This window comes from Clinocottus analis, unplaced genomic scaffold (genome assembly GCF_023055335.1).
Source record: "Clinocottus analis isolate CAN_PGR_092001 unplaced genomic scaffold, fCliAna1.0.p SCAF_11, whole genome shotgun sequence".
Classification (NCBI taxonomy): Eukaryota; Metazoa; Chordata; class Actinopteri; order Perciformes; family Cottidae; genus Clinocottus; species Clinocottus analis.
This window is the reverse complement of record NW_027175832.1, coordinates 828,725-845,694: the sequence shown is the minus strand read 5'-3', so window position 1 is coordinate 845,694 and position 16,970 is coordinate 828,725. Positions and strand designations below refer to the sequence as shown.

At 48.0% G+C, this 16,970-nt stretch overlaps 1 protein-coding gene across 2 annotated transcripts in view; it reads right to left on the bottom strand.

The window, feature by feature from the left end:
- Positions 1-1,961: 1,961 nt before the first annotated feature.
- Positions 1,962-16,970, bottom strand: part of gpc5c (glypican 5c) — a 78,531-nt gene continuing 63,522 nt past the window's right edge. For both annotated transcript variants that reach the window (XM_068571588.1, XM_068571589.1), the window contains one exon: positions 1,962-4,432. In XM_068571588.1, coding sequence (XP_068427689.1) covers positions 4,245-4,432 — 188 coding nt within the window. In that variant the 3' untranslated portion in view covers positions 1,962-4,244. The remainder of the gene's footprint in view (positions 4,433-16,970) is intronic.

The window sequence follows — 16,970 nt, the reverse complement described above, 5'->3', positions numbered from 1 at the left end:
AGGGAAGATCTGCTGGAAACAGCAGTTGTTCATCTTCACAGTGTGCAGTTCAACTCTGGATGTGTGAATTATCATTATCCATGAACGCAAAACAATAAGTGTGTGTGTGTGTGTGTGTGTGTGTGTGTGTGTGTGTGTGTGTGTATAGAAGAGGACTTGGCCAAGCCAGGGGCGACAGAAGCGCTGATGTGTGCTACCGTTTAAAATAGCCCAGACAGACAGCTGAGCAGCTGTGACCTCAGGTCCCCGAAACTCTCCGTTACACTCAGTGACCACACTGCTCCTTGCTATGTGTGTGTGTGTGTGTGTGTGTGTGTGTGTGTACCTACAGTAGGATACACTGAATCATCCAAACCCATTTGCTCATCACTTGAGAGAGAAGGCACAGTTCAGTTAAAAGACATTTTCAGACTGAACTCACTTCCAGCGTCTGAGTTTCTGTCCCATTATTGTCCATATTTGAAAATCATCTGTGGCTTTCTGCGTCAGTCACCGGAGGTTATTAAAGGACAACAGACAGCTTTGGTTCTGTCAGCCAGGGACAATGCAGTCCAATTACAGCTCAGGCAGAGAGGACGCATGATATCCTTGGACTGGCCTTTCTCCTGCTCGTGTCTCACAGCAACGAGCATGAAATAGGCAACGATCAAATACAGACTGCGTGCAATTGGAAGAGTGGAACTGTGGGACAGGGTGTGTGAATGAGATCAGCGGTGTGTGATTGTGATGATTTTGGTGTTCACAAAAGTATGTGTGTGTGTGTGTGTGTGCGAGAGACAAAGAGAGAGCGATGTGGAGCTCATGGACATTGTGTGCTTCAGCCAGGAAAGTGCTATTAGCTGTGTGCTCCCAGGCTGATGGCTAAACCAGTGGGAGGTGTGGTGAGACTTGGAGGGCCACTGTCGCCTGAAACATTGCCATCGAATGCTTTTATAATCACTGTGAAGGAAAAAAAGACCAGCGTTCCCCCGAAGACCAATATATACGCTGTACTGTAAAACGGTTGGCCGCCGTCCAATCGTATGTCTGCATGACGCCTTTGGCTCTGCTAAAATAATGCATTAAACGTGACGTCCACTTCATTTAGGCCGTAGCGTCACTCAGTGTGGGCATTCCAGCAGTGTTCGTGCTGCTTCGTGTCTAAATGTGTCCAACGGGAGCTGAGCTATATAAGCTAACAGTGATGCTAACATTGCAGTTGACCGCACAGAGTAATTCGGGGAAATTACAGCCCATGATTAGACAAGGTTTTCTCCCCTGGAAGAGCAGCCAATGGGTCAGCGAGCAAACGGTGACTGTCGACACCGCTGTCATCGCGATCGCCCGTCCTTTCCAGTAGCTGTTCCTGTCTTCTGCGCTCTCACACTCCCCTGCGCCTCTATTCCTGGTACGAACACGGACCGATATGTTTAGCAAGAGGCTTCCTGGATGCAAATAGAGAAGGTCAGACGGAGACGGCTTGCCCTGCCTCCCCCCTCATAACTCACGGTCCATGAAACAGACACAGGAAGCAATGTCATCATAGTCACTAAGTCGTGGTTGGAAGTAGCTAAACTTTATGAAAATATATCATACTAACCTTCTCATGAGAAGCGTAACACGTATAGACCTTAACGTCTGTGAGCTAACTAGAGCAGAGGGCCAGGAGGCGATTAGCTTAGCATACGGACTGCAGACAGTGAAACAGATAGCCTGGGTCTCTCCAGTTCAAAAATACACTTTGTAGTATCATCCGATGCTGGAGGCCAGGTGGATTTGTTCCTCAAATCGGATCTTGAAGACTGACCGTCGGCGGTGTCGTCTGCAAGTGATGAGATCATGTTTGTGTGTCAAGACATCTCCAACCCATCTGCACAACTTCTCCTTCACCAGACAAACACACCAGGAGCTGGTTTTCAGCATGCACTCTTTAATAGCCTGCACACCTACACCTGTCAATCAAGCAGTCTGCAGAGTCCCACACAGTCCTAGCAAGAGGACCAATCAGGAAAGTAAGTACGTGCGACAGGTGTGCAGGGCTTTTAATAAACATATTTTCCGAGCAGTCTGTTGTGATTGATACTCTTTAAAGGAGAGGCGATTGAAACAAGAAAAGAAAAAGAGGCAGAGCACCTTTAATCGAGCTCAGCGACACCGTGCTATACTGATCCAAAAGAGAGGAAATGAGACACAAAACAAATGGCGGGTGACTTAACATATGTACATTTATACACATGCGAGGGTAAAGGACTGAAGGTGATCAGTGGGTGCGATGAAGGACATGAGCAAAACTTACATGGAGGAAATCACATGAACTAAACAATGTGGTTACACAGGATGTGGCACAGTAAACAGCTAAATGCTCCTTTCTCTGCAATGCTTTAATGGATAACTGTATTTATATGAAAGTAGTTAAGCGGGTCATCCTTCTTCCACCTTGAGCCAGAGCCAAAGGTGAGTTACTACTAATGGGGAGAAGAAGACTTGTCAACAATAAATGCTTGTTAATGGAAGAGGTATTTCACTGCACATAGACCATGTAAGTGACCTATTTAGCTTAGATACTGTATCTGCATTTAGGCATAATCAGGTTTAATAGAGTATCTACAAGGCATTGACATTCATCCTCATTCACACAATACTTCTCCGTACCAACACATAAACCTTCCTTATCTCCAGAAGAGAGACAACAGCTACACACAGGAAGCCTCTGCAGCGGACACACAGTGTGTTTGTTGAGTGTGTTTGTTGAACTTCCCTTTTGCTTCATCCCATGAGGAATCATCTAAAAGAATGATTTGCTTTTATTCTGATGGAATTCAAAGGAATGGTCTGCTTAAGAGTGAGTGAAGAGACATTGGAGCTTATTTGGCAAAATGTAGGACAAATTCATGAAAAGGGACTTGCATAAGGGCGACCACGATGCTGCACAATGGATGCACCCGACGTTGTAAAAAAACATTCAACGTGTGTGTGTGTGTGTGTGTGTGTGTGTGTGTGTGTGTGTGTGTGTGTGTTAAATTGTAGTTGCATCTGCTTGTGATGGATCTGCAGCACAACTCTTGTTATAATTTCAAGTACCAAGCGTTTCTTTGAGTGAAGATGCAACCTGATGTCCTGTGAGATGTCCTGGTAAAGGCAACAGTTTTTGAGGCTTAAAAGGGCCTAATCCTACCATAATAATGATAACTTGGTAGGTTATACATGCATTAATGTGCAATTCAACGAGCAAACACACAAAACTTGATGCACAATACACATTAGTAAAATCAACAATGTACAGGCTTTGTTCAAACACCCAACATTTATCCATTTTTGTCAATGGCTTAAATTGGAAAATGATGTGCATTCCTGCTAAATATATATATTTTTGCATTATTCTATACGTAGCGTGAAGCAGGCAAGCACAGTCCATCATAGAAAAGGGAAAATAAAAGATAACCCCATCCAGCTCAGTCGGTTAAGAGCTTTTTGTTGAATCAGAACCTCAAACACTCCATCAAGTCGTTCCACTTATATACAGTTACGTACTATACACACCTAGTTTGTCTGCGCAATGCGTTCAGTCGTGCAAGTGTGCCACTGCTCCACCTGTGAACTCCTTACGTTCTAATCCCGCTAGAGTACACAGTCATTAGAGAATATCACAGGCTCCTGGGATCCATCTATCCATCTATCAAGCGTTCCTTAATCCTCCAAAAAGAAAAAGAGTTTTCAAACGAGCTGAATTCTTCTGCATGACTCGTAAATGCTGCAGTGGCCGTGACGAGTGATGAGATTATTTTTTTTCTCGCCTCAAAGTAAGTAAAAGTCAAAGCCAACTGCGGGAAAAGAAGATGGTTGTGTTGGTTCTGTTCATGTGAAACGTGTATGTGAGTAAATGTGGAAGCGCTTTTAAGTGAAATCAGAAAGCTGCAGGTTGTTCTCAGCCACTCAGCGGATGTTTGTGTGTGAGTTGTGAGGCTGTCTCGGTGTCTGGATACACAAACGTCTGGCACCAACACGGCCAAGAAAAAGCAGTCTAATCTTCATAGATGAGCGTGCGTACGATTAGCGTGTGAAAAAAAAAACACCTCGGTGCTGCTGCAGGACAACAGATCCCTGCAAGAGCCTCGTCTCCAGTCTCCTACAGCTGCTTCCCCCGCATTACCATCCATCCAAGCACGTTGAGGACAGTAGCGATGCTTTGTAAATGATACGAGTGACTCTGTGCATGTGTGAGGTTCCTAAGAGGAGGCAGGAGGGGTTCACACAGGGCTCTGGCATCAGAACAGGGTCCACTGCAGGCAAAGTGCAGCGAACAGCAGCGCGAGGCTCCAGGGCCGGACCCAGCTGGCAGACGAAGAGCCCCCGATCACCTTCACTGAGGGGGGCTTGGAAGGGGTCTCACGTGGGCCGTCACCGCCGGGACGTCTCCCTGCAGACTTTCCTTCACTGGAGGCGTCTGTGTGCACTGGAAGAGACGAGAGGAGAGAAGCAGACAGAGATGAATGGTTTAGCTCATCACTGTAATCATGATAATCCTCTTTAATGTCCTTTGGGCTTGTAAAACTGTGTGTGAGGGGCTTATCATCATCCAATCACCACCTCAAGGGTCTTCAAAAACAATCAGACATGAACAATTAAGTATGATTATGACTGTTACATTCACAGCTGTGGGTGTTGCAGTCAAAAGCACCAATAATGTGTTTTGCAGGAATGCATTGATCGTGCTCCATGACCACTGGTCAGCTCCCAGCTCACGTTCACATCTGTGTGTCCAAGTTGTACACTACACACCTGTGCACACTGTGTTTATCTGCCCTGTGGGACACAGCATCATCATCATCATCATCTCACACATGTGATGGAGGACTGACTGGGAGTCTAATCTCCAGCAGCAGATAACGGACAGCCCGTCCTGTGTCATTACTGCCAATCAAAGATAAATCAGTTTGATGAGTCGCCGACATTAAGCACCCATTTTAATCACAGAGCTGCAAACACACACATGGAGTTACACACACAAACGCTTTTCTGCTGACATGGTGGAATCCATTCATCGCAGAGGACTTCACTCATGTCTCTCCACCTCATGATCTCCCAGTTTCTCTCAAGCGTCTCCATCACCGCGACACAACTCTCTTCAGCTCGCGTCCCTCTGGGATGTGACGTCGTGTTGATGTCTCTAATGTCAAAAGGAAACGGCTCCTCCCGCTCATTACCCATCCTTCTTCCCGCTCCTCTTCATGGGATCCCGGCCCCGCCCGGCTGTATAAATCAATGGGTCGGATTAGCAGCCTCAGCACAGCAAAGTGCACCGCACGCTCTCAGCTGGCAATAACGTTAACCTGCATCACTACAACAGTGTCAGACTAACCCGAGTGGCAGTTACAGGCTTGCAGGACTTGTGTGACACACAGGGAGAATCAAATTGAGACAGAGGTGAAGGATAAGGTGTGTTAAGATGGCTGGTTATCACCATCACTGCCAGAGCCGAGTGTCTTTCAGCTGTCGCTGTCACAAAACACACCGAGTGCAACTCCCACCAGTGTGAGGAACACGATCCGTCTACAATGCAGTTGTCTAATTAAATAGCTGTCTGTGTGGGGACTCGAGTGCCAAGCAACTTGACAGCCAGGTGCATGTGGAGTTATCAGATATTATATAATTATATCACCGTATGAAATGTACTAAATCGCTTCTACACCAACATTAAAGTGCATCATGTATTGCTCTTTCAAAGCCTGGTGTCTTCTGTCACACCTGGCATGATCTAATGTGTGTAAAAACACACAGCAGCCCATCCCCACTGTGCACTTGTGTGTGCATGTGTGTGTGTGTGTGTGTGTGTGTGTGCGAGCATGTGTGTGTGTGTGTGTGTGTGTGTGTGTGTGTGTGTGTGTGCGCGAGTATGTGTGTGTGTGTGTGTGTGTGTGTGTGTGTGGAAAGGGCTCGGCCGGCTGGAGACAGAGCAGCGTTTTCAGAGCCGGTGGTTTTTGTTGTTCCGTGGACAATAGACAAAGACATCATTTATCCCAAATCAGACTGCTGTTATTGTTTCAATGGAAATGGGTCTCACTGGGGAAATGTCAGAAAACAGCATTTGAACGAGCCAACGCAACAGCAGCACACTGCAGGCTAACCAACTGGCTAATTAATGAAGCAGGACTTTGCCAGAACAGCCAATAATGTCATTGACGACAGCTCAAGTTGTTTGTTTCCATGTGGAGAGGTGGAAGGCATTGTGATCTTTGGAACAATATAAGCAGTAGAAACTTGACAAAAAGAGTAAAGTCTGCAGTTTTTATGTTTTTACAAGCATCTCGAGGTCCAGAGGAGTGAATAATCTGGAGGGATGACCACGGGATGTGATGTTGTTGTCACAACGAGAACATGTTAGCAGTTAAGCTGTGCTTCATAAACTGGCTCATGTTTAAATCCCCCAAATATGATGGTGGGGATCAGAAAAACAGAAACGGAGGGAGGGACTGAGAGAGATGACGGAGCGGGTTTGAGGAGGAAAACTGTTCGTTTGCCTCTTCGGCGTGATGAAGACCCATCGTCTCTTTAACCAAAGCAGATGGAGTCGTTCACCTCGGGCGACTTCAAGGCGGCGTGAAGACGCATCGACACACTTCTCTCATCACAGACTCAGACATGTGTCCCCACCAGACGAGTGCAATTTGATTGGTAAAAAAAAAGCTTTGTGACGGGCAACAAAGAGAGTCAGAGATAAAACTAAGAGCCAGAAACCCGAGAGCCAAATAAAACTGGAGCGCTAAGAGGGCTGTCGAGAAGACACACCTTCACGTCTGGGGAGTGTGTAATCATGTGAACCCTATTCCAGTATACAGAATGGATTGTAGGTTTCATCTGCCATTAAAGAGTGAACACAAGCTCATGGAGAGGAAGAGGATGGAGGTCATGCCACTCCGATGCAGGACTCCAGACACGGTTCAGAGGAGCAGCTCAACCCGGCCTGCAGCTGGAGGGATGTTCTGTCTTCTGACACCTTGTTGACCTCCGTGTTGGCGGCGAGTGTGAGAAACGGTTCTGAGCGCTCTTTGCCACTAATGCCTCTCCAGATGGGCAGATTGTGTGTTTGGTGGAGCCTCCGCGTCCCATTGGCCAAGGAGCAACAACAGCTGCTTCTGAACGAGCCCGTCCACGGCGCTGAAGGAGAGGTGGCCAAGAGGGAGGGACGGGAGGGCAGCGAGAGAGGAAGGGAGGGAGGAGTAGGGCTTAGAAGATGAGCGAGAGAGGAAGGGAGGAAGGAATGAAGGTTGGATGGCGAGTGGGAGGAATCACAAACATGTTGACCATCGAGTTTTTGGAAAAATTAGGAGCGACAGAAAATAGCATGACGACCATGGCTCGCTCTCGCTCTCTCTCTCTCCCTCTCTCTCTCTCTTTCTCTCTCTCATTAAACCGATGCAAAGGGAAGACACAAACAATCCTCCCTCTGTCTTCAACTGATAGGACTTAATCTCTCTTTTCCTAAACATGTCATACACACTGTGGTCTAGTATATATGAATAGACGACACAAATGCACACAACATACATGAACGCACAGAAGCATACTCACACATACTCACACTCACTGCAGGGGCAAAGGGTTTATTGGGATACGTCAGCCAAGTTAAACCTGGAATCTATGGTCCTTTTGTGTCGTGTGGGTCGGTGCGAGTCTGCTGTGTTGCTGCAGAGTTGTAATCCAGAGAGGATTGGTGCTCCTATATTCTGGGATTAGCGGGTTGCCACACTACATGCTGTCAAGATGACAAGGCAACTTGTCCAGTGTCAACACTGATTTACAGTCATTATAAACATACATGTGCTCTACTCAACTCAATTGTGTTCATGATTTTCATGAATTGTGACGTCGTGACTCAGTTTGATTACACCGCAACCGACCGCTGTAACTTCCCCGTGTGCAGAAGTTAAATCGGTGAATAGAAAACGTGTTCATCACACGCTGGAAAGCAGCAGCGGCAGTTTTCACTCTTCTTCCTGCTGCGTACACTTACAGAGCCGGTCAGAAGGTGGAGCTCTGATTTATGGCACATGGAGGGAGTGTGGTGCAGGTCAGTAACTTCCTCCACACTCTCCTTCTCACCATCTTCCTCCCTCCCCGCCTTGACCTTCAGGGTCTTCTCCCTGCTAAGCAGTTGATGGGAGACGGATGCAGGAGGGGGGGGGGGGGGGCTGTAAAGCAGCTCGGGGGCTGGTTTTGACAAGGCCACTGCATTTGCCTCACAGCCATGTTTCATTAAGAGAGATGACCTTTGACATTTAGTTTTTTTTCCCCTCACACAGGCAGACACATAAATGTGAGCGTGCACACAGCCGTAAAAACATTTACGCATGCCTGTGGTGCCCGTGGTGCCCGTGGTGCACGTGGTGCCCGTGGTGCTCGTGGTGCCCGTGGTGCTCATGGTGCCCGTGGTGCTCGTGGTGCTCATGGTGCCCGTGGTGCTCGTGGTGCTCATGGTGCCCGTGGTGCTCGTGGTGCCCGTGGTGCTCATGGTGCCCGTGGTGCTCGTGGTGCCCGTGGTGCTCGTGGTGCTCGCACATACGCCGATCGTCCGTGTTTGAAATGAGCAGGGAGACGTGGTGACATCGGCGAGCCGCCTCTCTCCTCACTGTGCGCTTGTTTTCCAGCACGAGTTCAGGACTTGTGTGCACGAGCAGCTGTTCGTCTCCTGGGACCGCTCTGCCAGGCGGCTGAATGATGACACTGTTGATCCGCTGGATCAATCCCTATTTGCTGTAAAACAAGATATTCATGCGCTAGCCAATATGTCTGTGCGGCGTTGGAGCCAGCGCTCCGTTTTTCAAAGGCAGTGAAGTCAGTAGAAATGACTTTTACCATTAGTCTCCGTCAGTAATAGGAACAGAGCTTTCTCTTCTGATCCAACCTGGATCTTGGTTTGCTAAGGGAAGAGAGAGAAGACAGATATTCTCTCTTTTGTCATAAGCTCATATATCAAAGACATTCAAACGTTGTATAATTGTAGATTTCACCCTTACAATATCATATTATACATACAGATAAGCTGCGTTGATGGTCTTTACATCACTGATACACAGACTAAACATCCATGCTGTGGCCTTTCTAACTCCTTGGTGGTGAAGCACTTTCATCATTTCCCACAATACAGGACTTGAACACATGAGTCCATGCACACTGAGCCCAGACAAGTCCCTTCTTATTCTGTGGTGACGGCGGCATTGCAAGGACACAGAGCCATCAGTCAGCTTCCCATCAGACCTTTGGACACCAATAAAAGGCCGATGCTGCTCTCGGAGGCCACGGCTCGTGATCATGGGCGTCCAGCTGGAGAATGCTGATGTTTAATGTTTAAGTTTACTCTTTAACTCTTTTGCACTCACAGACGTTCACCTTTCCAGAGTATTCTGGACGTTTCCTTATCTCCTTTCACACACACTTCCTTACAAAGAGGGGTAAGGCTGGTGGGTGGAGAGAAGGGAAGGATGCATTCACACAGTCCATAGCCATCCATCTCTGTGCTGTTTTTGTCCACGACTCTCTTTATGTGGTGTAAGACAGGGGCTCCTCGCGCCGTCAAACTAATCTCCCTTTTCTAAGAAACACACACACACACACACACACACACACACACACACACACACACACACACAAACTAATTTCTCTGGGAACTGTCCCTCCGGTTCACAGGCAACCTATCTGGGGCTCAGGGTCCCCAGCGGGCCACGAGGGGTTAAAGGGGGGGAACACAGGGGCGCCGGTGGGGTACACATTAGCCTGCAGCTAACCTAGCAACGAGCATCGCAGCATGGCAACTGCAGAGCGGGGACCAGCGCGAAGGAATCCGCCCGGTGCCATTCTTGGCTGCACTGGACTATTAAGCTCCTTGGCAAGATTAAGATTTATTCCTCTATAGACACACACAAACACACACACACACACACACACACACACACACACACACACAGAAACAAATAGGCGGAATGGGCCCTGGGAGGACAGTGACCTCCACCAGTCAATGAGACAGAGTCTCCAGATGGAGGGGAATCCTGAGGAGAAAGCAGCCTCGATGCAGGAGAGCAAGTTAAAGGCCCAGTGCAACCCGCAGGCTGACACACACACACACACTCACACACACACACACCACATGTTGGATGTCATAAGTGTTCAGTCACACACAAACACACACCTAACACTCCACCTGCGTGCACTCAAACACCAGATGCCTCTCGGCGTTGGCAGTTGTCGGGTCGTCCTTGCAGACGGAGAAGCGTGAAAGTCGCAGAGATGAACTCGTATTCTTCTGCTCTTTGGCCCCTCCCCTCCTGTCACAGCCGTCCACTACAGGCAACAGGAAGTGCACGTTAGGTAACAGTGGAGCGACGCCGTCACCGCGTGAGTCTCCTGACATAACATTTCACACATGGATCCCTCCACTGCCCGCTGGAGTCAACCAAGCAGTGCGGACGTTTAGAGCCGGATGCTTTCACAGTTCCTCCCTCCGGTGTCGTGTGCAGTCGTGCCGTCGGTATTGAGACGCCGATGACACGCTCAGCCCTTCAGAGCTCGCTGGTAATGTTCAAGAGACACTCGAGGCTGTCGGGGCGGAAGTACGAAAAAGAGGCTCGAGTGTGCATGAACCGTCTTTTGGACGCGACCATCGGGCGGCGGCGGCGGCGCCCACACGCCAGTGAGATGCAGAGAATGTGATGCAGGTTGTGTTGCTCCGTGTGACGAGCTGCTCTGAATTAAAATAATCTAAGTGATACTTGCCTTTTCAACTTCAAAGTCAGAAATCTGTGTGGGATAAAAAAAGAAGAAGTTGTGATGTTATAAATGTTTGATTTTGAGGGGGCGAGTCAAACACTTTGATGTGAACTCGTGCTTGCGTAACCGACTGCAGTTTGAGAATCAAGTTACTTAGAGCGGTGCACAAGAGTCCAAGTCTTCTGTCGGTGGCCCTTCCCGTCTGATCTGTGATCAGCTGAAGCAGTGAAAGGTCAGCGCCCTTCCAGCCCAGCGGCCCGACAGTCTGTCCCAGGTTCAGCTCTAATTGCCACATCAATGATGGATAAGGGAGCGGGGGCTTTGTCGCTCTCAACACTGGTCAATAGGGCGGGCACTTTAATGAAGTGACTTGTCCTGCATGCATAGCGCTGTGATGCACACACACACACACTGCATGGAGTCAATGCAAAACATTGGCTCCTCGCTACTGAGCTCCATTATCTGACCGTCGTGCAATGCTAATGCGCGTCTGCTATCTGAAACAGATACTCTGATCCTGGTTTTGCTTTAAAACCAAAGTTTGCATCTTTTCAGTTTGAGATGGAAGTACCTGTCTGGGAAAATCCCTCTCCGAGTCCGGCCATGCTTTCTCTCCCAGTCTGTTTTTCCCCCTGCATACCAGGCTGAGCTGAGACACAGAGGATCAGACTCATCCCCGCTTATCCTTCTACTGTATTTTTCAATATCAGAGGAATGTCTGCCTTTATTTGCTCAGTGCCGAGTTACCGAAGGAATGCCGGTTCCTGCGTTAGCAGCCGGGGCCGAGCTCCAGACGAGTCGAGGAAGTCAAGAGGGTCACTCACGCAGCTCGGCTCCCCTCCCCATCGTCCGACCCCTTTCCCACCCCAACCCCCAGCAGAGAAGCCCCGATATGAGCATTAATCAAGCCCAAATAAACAGGAGCCATCCCGGAGTCGCTCAGCTTTCGGTCGGCCCGTTAGTGTCATTTCCACGATCCATTCACTGCTGATTAAAATGGTCCCACTGACAAGCCAAAGGTTGGGCCAAAGCCCCGGGGGGAAGGCGAGTGTGCAGGAGTGTTTTGCACACAATAAAACACAAGTCATAGCTATTGAATTTGCAGCTTTCAATAAAGAACACTTTATGAGTCTGGACACCATCTTTAAAATGCCATTTACTACTTGGAAATCTCCACGTCGGGATTTCTTGTTATAGTGGTGAATAACAGCTACTTCTGTGCTACTGTAGTTAAGTCTTTTATGTGCCTACATGCTACCAGAGCCCCGCGTTGCTAGCATTCCTGCTTCCTTTGCTGGTAAACTTCATAGCAACCATACAAAATTCCTTTTCACTAACTTCCGAGGTAGTAACTCCCACCACTTCCTGTAGTTTATCACCTGTTGCCACACCAGAGATCCTGTGTGTTCTGAAAACGCCCCAAAGGTGCGCTGGAGAGGTTCAATCACAAAGGCCTCACTGATGCTGAAAGGAAACGATGACTAATGAGAAGCACTCTCCTCTGATGACCACGTCCGAGGGAGCCCTTCAAGCTAATCTGCTCTCAAGGTGCCATAAAAACCACAGGGCAGAAAACGCCGAGTAAGGAAGAAAAATGAGCTCACTGAAAAGATGGAGGAAGGTGGAAGATGGTATAAAACGGAGATGGATGTGCACGGCGGGGAACGGGAGACGGTTGATCACAAATGTGAAAACTTAGAATAAAAATGGGTTTGACCGTGATTATAATAAAACAGAATATCCGATGTGTAGTTTAAGTGCTAACAAATGGGTTCTGGCACATAAGCGTCTGGAGGATTATCCATTTATTAGTTCTGTTTGGAGAATGTCTTTCCCCATATTAATTTCAGAGGGCGTGATATTTCTCAAAATCATTTACAGATTTTGTCAAGAGACGTGTTTGAAATTACGCAATGTCACAACGTCACATAGAACAAATAGATGACTCTGCATATCTGAGTGAAAATGTGACTCACTCCTCCCACATCCATCCTCAAACCAGACCATGTTGCTGTCCAGCAAAGCTGCCTCTGATCCTCTTGTTCCTCCTCCTCCAACCCAACGCTGCCCTGCGGAGCTCTCGCTCAGCTCCTTGAGCTCCAGATGAAAGGCTGAAGGGAAATGGCAGTCCAACTGGTAATATCCGCACCGGGACAAAGCCAGTACATCTGCTGGCCAGCCGGCCTCTGCGCACGCCAGTCCCAAGAGGACCCGGCTCAGTCCAGGACCTCGTACTGGAAGATCAAGGGGTGGGATTGGTTCTAGCCAACCTGGCAGCGAACAAGAGAACCAAATCCCGACCCGGCAGCTTAACTCCTGTCTCTCACGGTAGATTGAATCATAGGTTTGTGTGTTGCAATCGTCCTCTCTGAACCGGAGCCCTGGACATTGGATTCTCATATTAGCCTGTGTGTTCCATCTTGTCCTGTACGATCACATCATCGTGCTCTCTGGTATCAGCCCTCCGTTGTTGTAACTGTCTTCCACCTCTGCTTCTGACCTTCTGTCCTCTCTCAGACCTCAGTTTGCTGCACATCGTCCTTAAGTTCTCTCATCTCTCCGGCATGCACGTTTCCTCATGTGACGGGCAGGTGTGTGCCGCGTCAGCAGCCTGCAGAGTGCGTGGGGTCCATCCAGAGAAATCCTGGTAACACTGGTGCAGGTTGGCCATATGATGCGCGAGCAGCCGCTCATTTCAGGAATGTGCACGCACCTTCATGGTCTTTTTGGCTTTTGGAGAGAAGTTGTCTCCATGCCTCCGACATGCAACATGCAGAAACACCAGCAGACCGTCAGCATCCTGGTGCACACGAGTCATACATGAACCTGTACCAATGTCAGGTTCAAGGTCATCATCTACACAATACCACGCAGTCCTTTGAACAGCCGAGTGGTAAAAAGGACCACAGAAGTGTTTTATACAACTGCATTTCAGAATATATATATACTGCATATTACACTGGACGTTGATAGATGGGGAGAACAGATTTTGCTCCAGTGCCCTTCAGCCCTAAATTCAAAATCTGCTGATTGGAGTCTTCTCATGCCATACATCTCACCTCTTTAAATGTCTTTGAATCTCTCTCCCTCTATCTGTGTGTGTGTGTGTGTGTGTGTGTGTGTGCACACGCCCATGTAGAGGAAGAATTCACAACTTACATTACGCTCCATTTTCTTATTAAAAAATTCCACAAAACTAGCAGCTGTGAATTTAAAATAGCTTTCAGAGTTTACTTTCCCTTGGGGTTCAGGTTCACACACACACACACACACACACACACACACACACACACACACACACACACACACACACACACACACACACACACACACACACACACACACACACACACACACACACACACAGGCAGCTGTTTCCTTGGGGTATATGCAAGGAGAGACAAGAAAAGTTAATATATTTGTCCTTCTGCTGAGAAATAACAGACGAACATTGATGGACTGGTAAATCTTCCCATCTTGTCATATCTAGAAGATTATCTTCTTTGACAGGATGGCAACGAACGACCATCCCCGCCAGTGGCTTCACGCTAACAGAGAGCTTTAGCCACAACGTGCAGAGTGTGTGAGCGAAGCCGGAGGTGTCTTCGCTCTGTGTGCCTGACAGATGGTGTTTGTTACCGAGAGAGGATTGTACCTTCATGGCTGTAAGACTCACACTCATTCCCGGCGCATCCCTCCGGCTCAATCGCAGGAAGTGTTTACCCACGCATTTACTCCTCTGAGATGGTTAACCTGTTTGTGTTTATGACTCCTCACAGCTTTGTGAGGCAGGCTGCCTCGACAGCAGCACCAACAGCAGCCGTACCGCAGAGCAACACCAAAGCTACAGCGGTGGGAATGTTTTTAAGTCTCCAACCTTCCATTTTAAACTCTTTCCTGGTCCTAAAAGTTTCACTAAACACAGTAAAACATAAAAATAACATCTCTTCTCGTCGGTCTCAGGACAGAGAAGACGTGCTGACCTACCTTCTGATGCAGACGTGTGAGTCTCCTCTCGTCCTAATGGACAGATAGTGGTCTAAAGTGCCACTGTGGGTCTTTTACAGATTAATACGTTAATGAGCTAACTACAAATGAATAGCTCCTTTGGAAGGAGCAGCCTTAAGTGTTCCCGGGCTAATAGAGTTAATAAGCCATAGTCACGCCAGAAAACGCACCACAGAAGAGTCTCTCTTTGCTGCAGGGGGAGAGAGATGATATGCTTCATTAAAGATTTACTGATTTATTATCCCGTTCATGGATGTGGTCATGGCAGTTCGCACATCACTAAGCCTTGTTTATTTGGCGCACAATGAACAGTAGCATGTCTCCAGGCGAGAGGAGCGGGATTTGAACCACGATCAAACAGGCATGACATCATGCAATCAGACGGCACTTTCTTTCAGAAGTGGAGAACTAATTGGAGTATTTGGAAAATAATCTGACTTTAACGACTCTTTTGGGATCCTTTATGTAGCCGGATAGCAACAGATAGCAACATGTTTCATATGAGCACATTTTAACTAACTGTATGCATGTAGAAACATCAGCATCTGCATTCTTAAACAGTTTGCAGTTTGCAGAAGGCTGCACGCTCGTATCCCATCTCTTGAGCAAGACTTGCAGAGGTTCATCACATCTGAGTGATGATGGAGACGGAGAGTCTGCTCTCTGCTGATTAGCGCTGTTCATTAGCTCGGTAATGAAGTCTCTCTCAGCACAACAGTGGGGGGTCGTGCCCTCTTTCAACATGGACTCCGGGAGCGTCGCCACAGCTGAACAGAAGCAAACACGTGCACAGACAGATGGGAGGTAAATCAAGCCTCTTCCCCAAATAACTCATTTCACCCTCATTCAACGACATAATTCACATTTACAATTGCCAAAGCTGATGTTTGGATAATCCACAACAGTTTAACTAATATTTCCAAAGTCAGAAGAGAATGAGAGACTTTTTTTCCCACTTTAATATATCGTAGATCTGGAAAATAAGGCAGTGTGTGACGACAGCATGTGACTGAAACGAATAAATTATAGAACGCTTATTTCCATTATCTAAAAGAAAGCTTTGGAAATTGCCACAGCCGAGTTCAAGAAGCTGCTTAAATGAATCGCATGCAGCATCACAGGACCGGCGTCACCGGCTCTCAGCTTCAGTCTTCAGAGAAGTGAAGACTGTCAGTACTCAGTGTTGTCACACACTGAGGCCAACGCAGTAATTTGTCTTTATGGATCCCAATCGGCCAATCGCACCTTTCCAAGAAGCATGAGCGTGTTGCTGGATGAAAAACATCCCTGTGGAGGCTGAAGGGCCGTCGTACCGGCAGCGCGGCTCACCAGGGGATGGATTTACACTTGGAGCACAGACTAATGGGTTTTGTTCTGTAAATCTCAGATAGTGGTCTTGATTGATTATCCCCCGCTGTCGGGATCTGCTGCTGCTGTCAGAACTCTGAGATCGGCTGCTCGGTTTCATCCACATCGCAGCGAGGAGCAGGGCAGAAAGGACTGTTCAGGCTGTGTGGAACAAGCAATGTAATGGCTATTGATCGGTGCATCAGCTGCAGCGGGCTCACGACCCTTTGGTAAAACTGGACCTGTAGTTTTAGGATGTGCTGACTCACAGCCCTTATGACGTGTGAATATGATGTTTTTCTCCCTCATGCATTGCAGTGGATAATAACTTATGATCACAATCTGGCATTCCTGCAGTCTAGCAGAGGAAGTGAGGAAACCAAAGCGGCTCAGTTTACTGCATGATGGATCCTAACGCCGGCCGGTCTTTATCGCGGTTCCACATTGTGTAACTCGTATCGCACACCGGGCGCCTGCTGCTGTTGCATACATTGATGAGTGCATACTTGCTGCTGCACCTTCCTCTCTAATCCCGTCACGCTGGGAAGAAACACACTTCACAGTCAACAACTTTGTTTTACTGTGTAGGTGTAAAAAAAAAAAAGCAACATGATAATTAGGGATTATTAACAAGAAGCTTCTGCAGGAGATCAAATAATTCTCATTAAAGCCGACGCCCCGACACCCCCTCACCGCCTGTGTGTGTGTGTGTGTGTGTGTGTGTGTGTGTGTGTGTGTGTGTGTGTGTGTGTGCCCACTGAACTAAACTGGCTTGTTGTTCCTCAGGATCCTCATGTGCCACAACCTTTGCTGTGGCGTCGAGGGGATGCAGAAGGCGAGGACGGCAGAGAGAAAATAGGTTTCAAGAACACTTC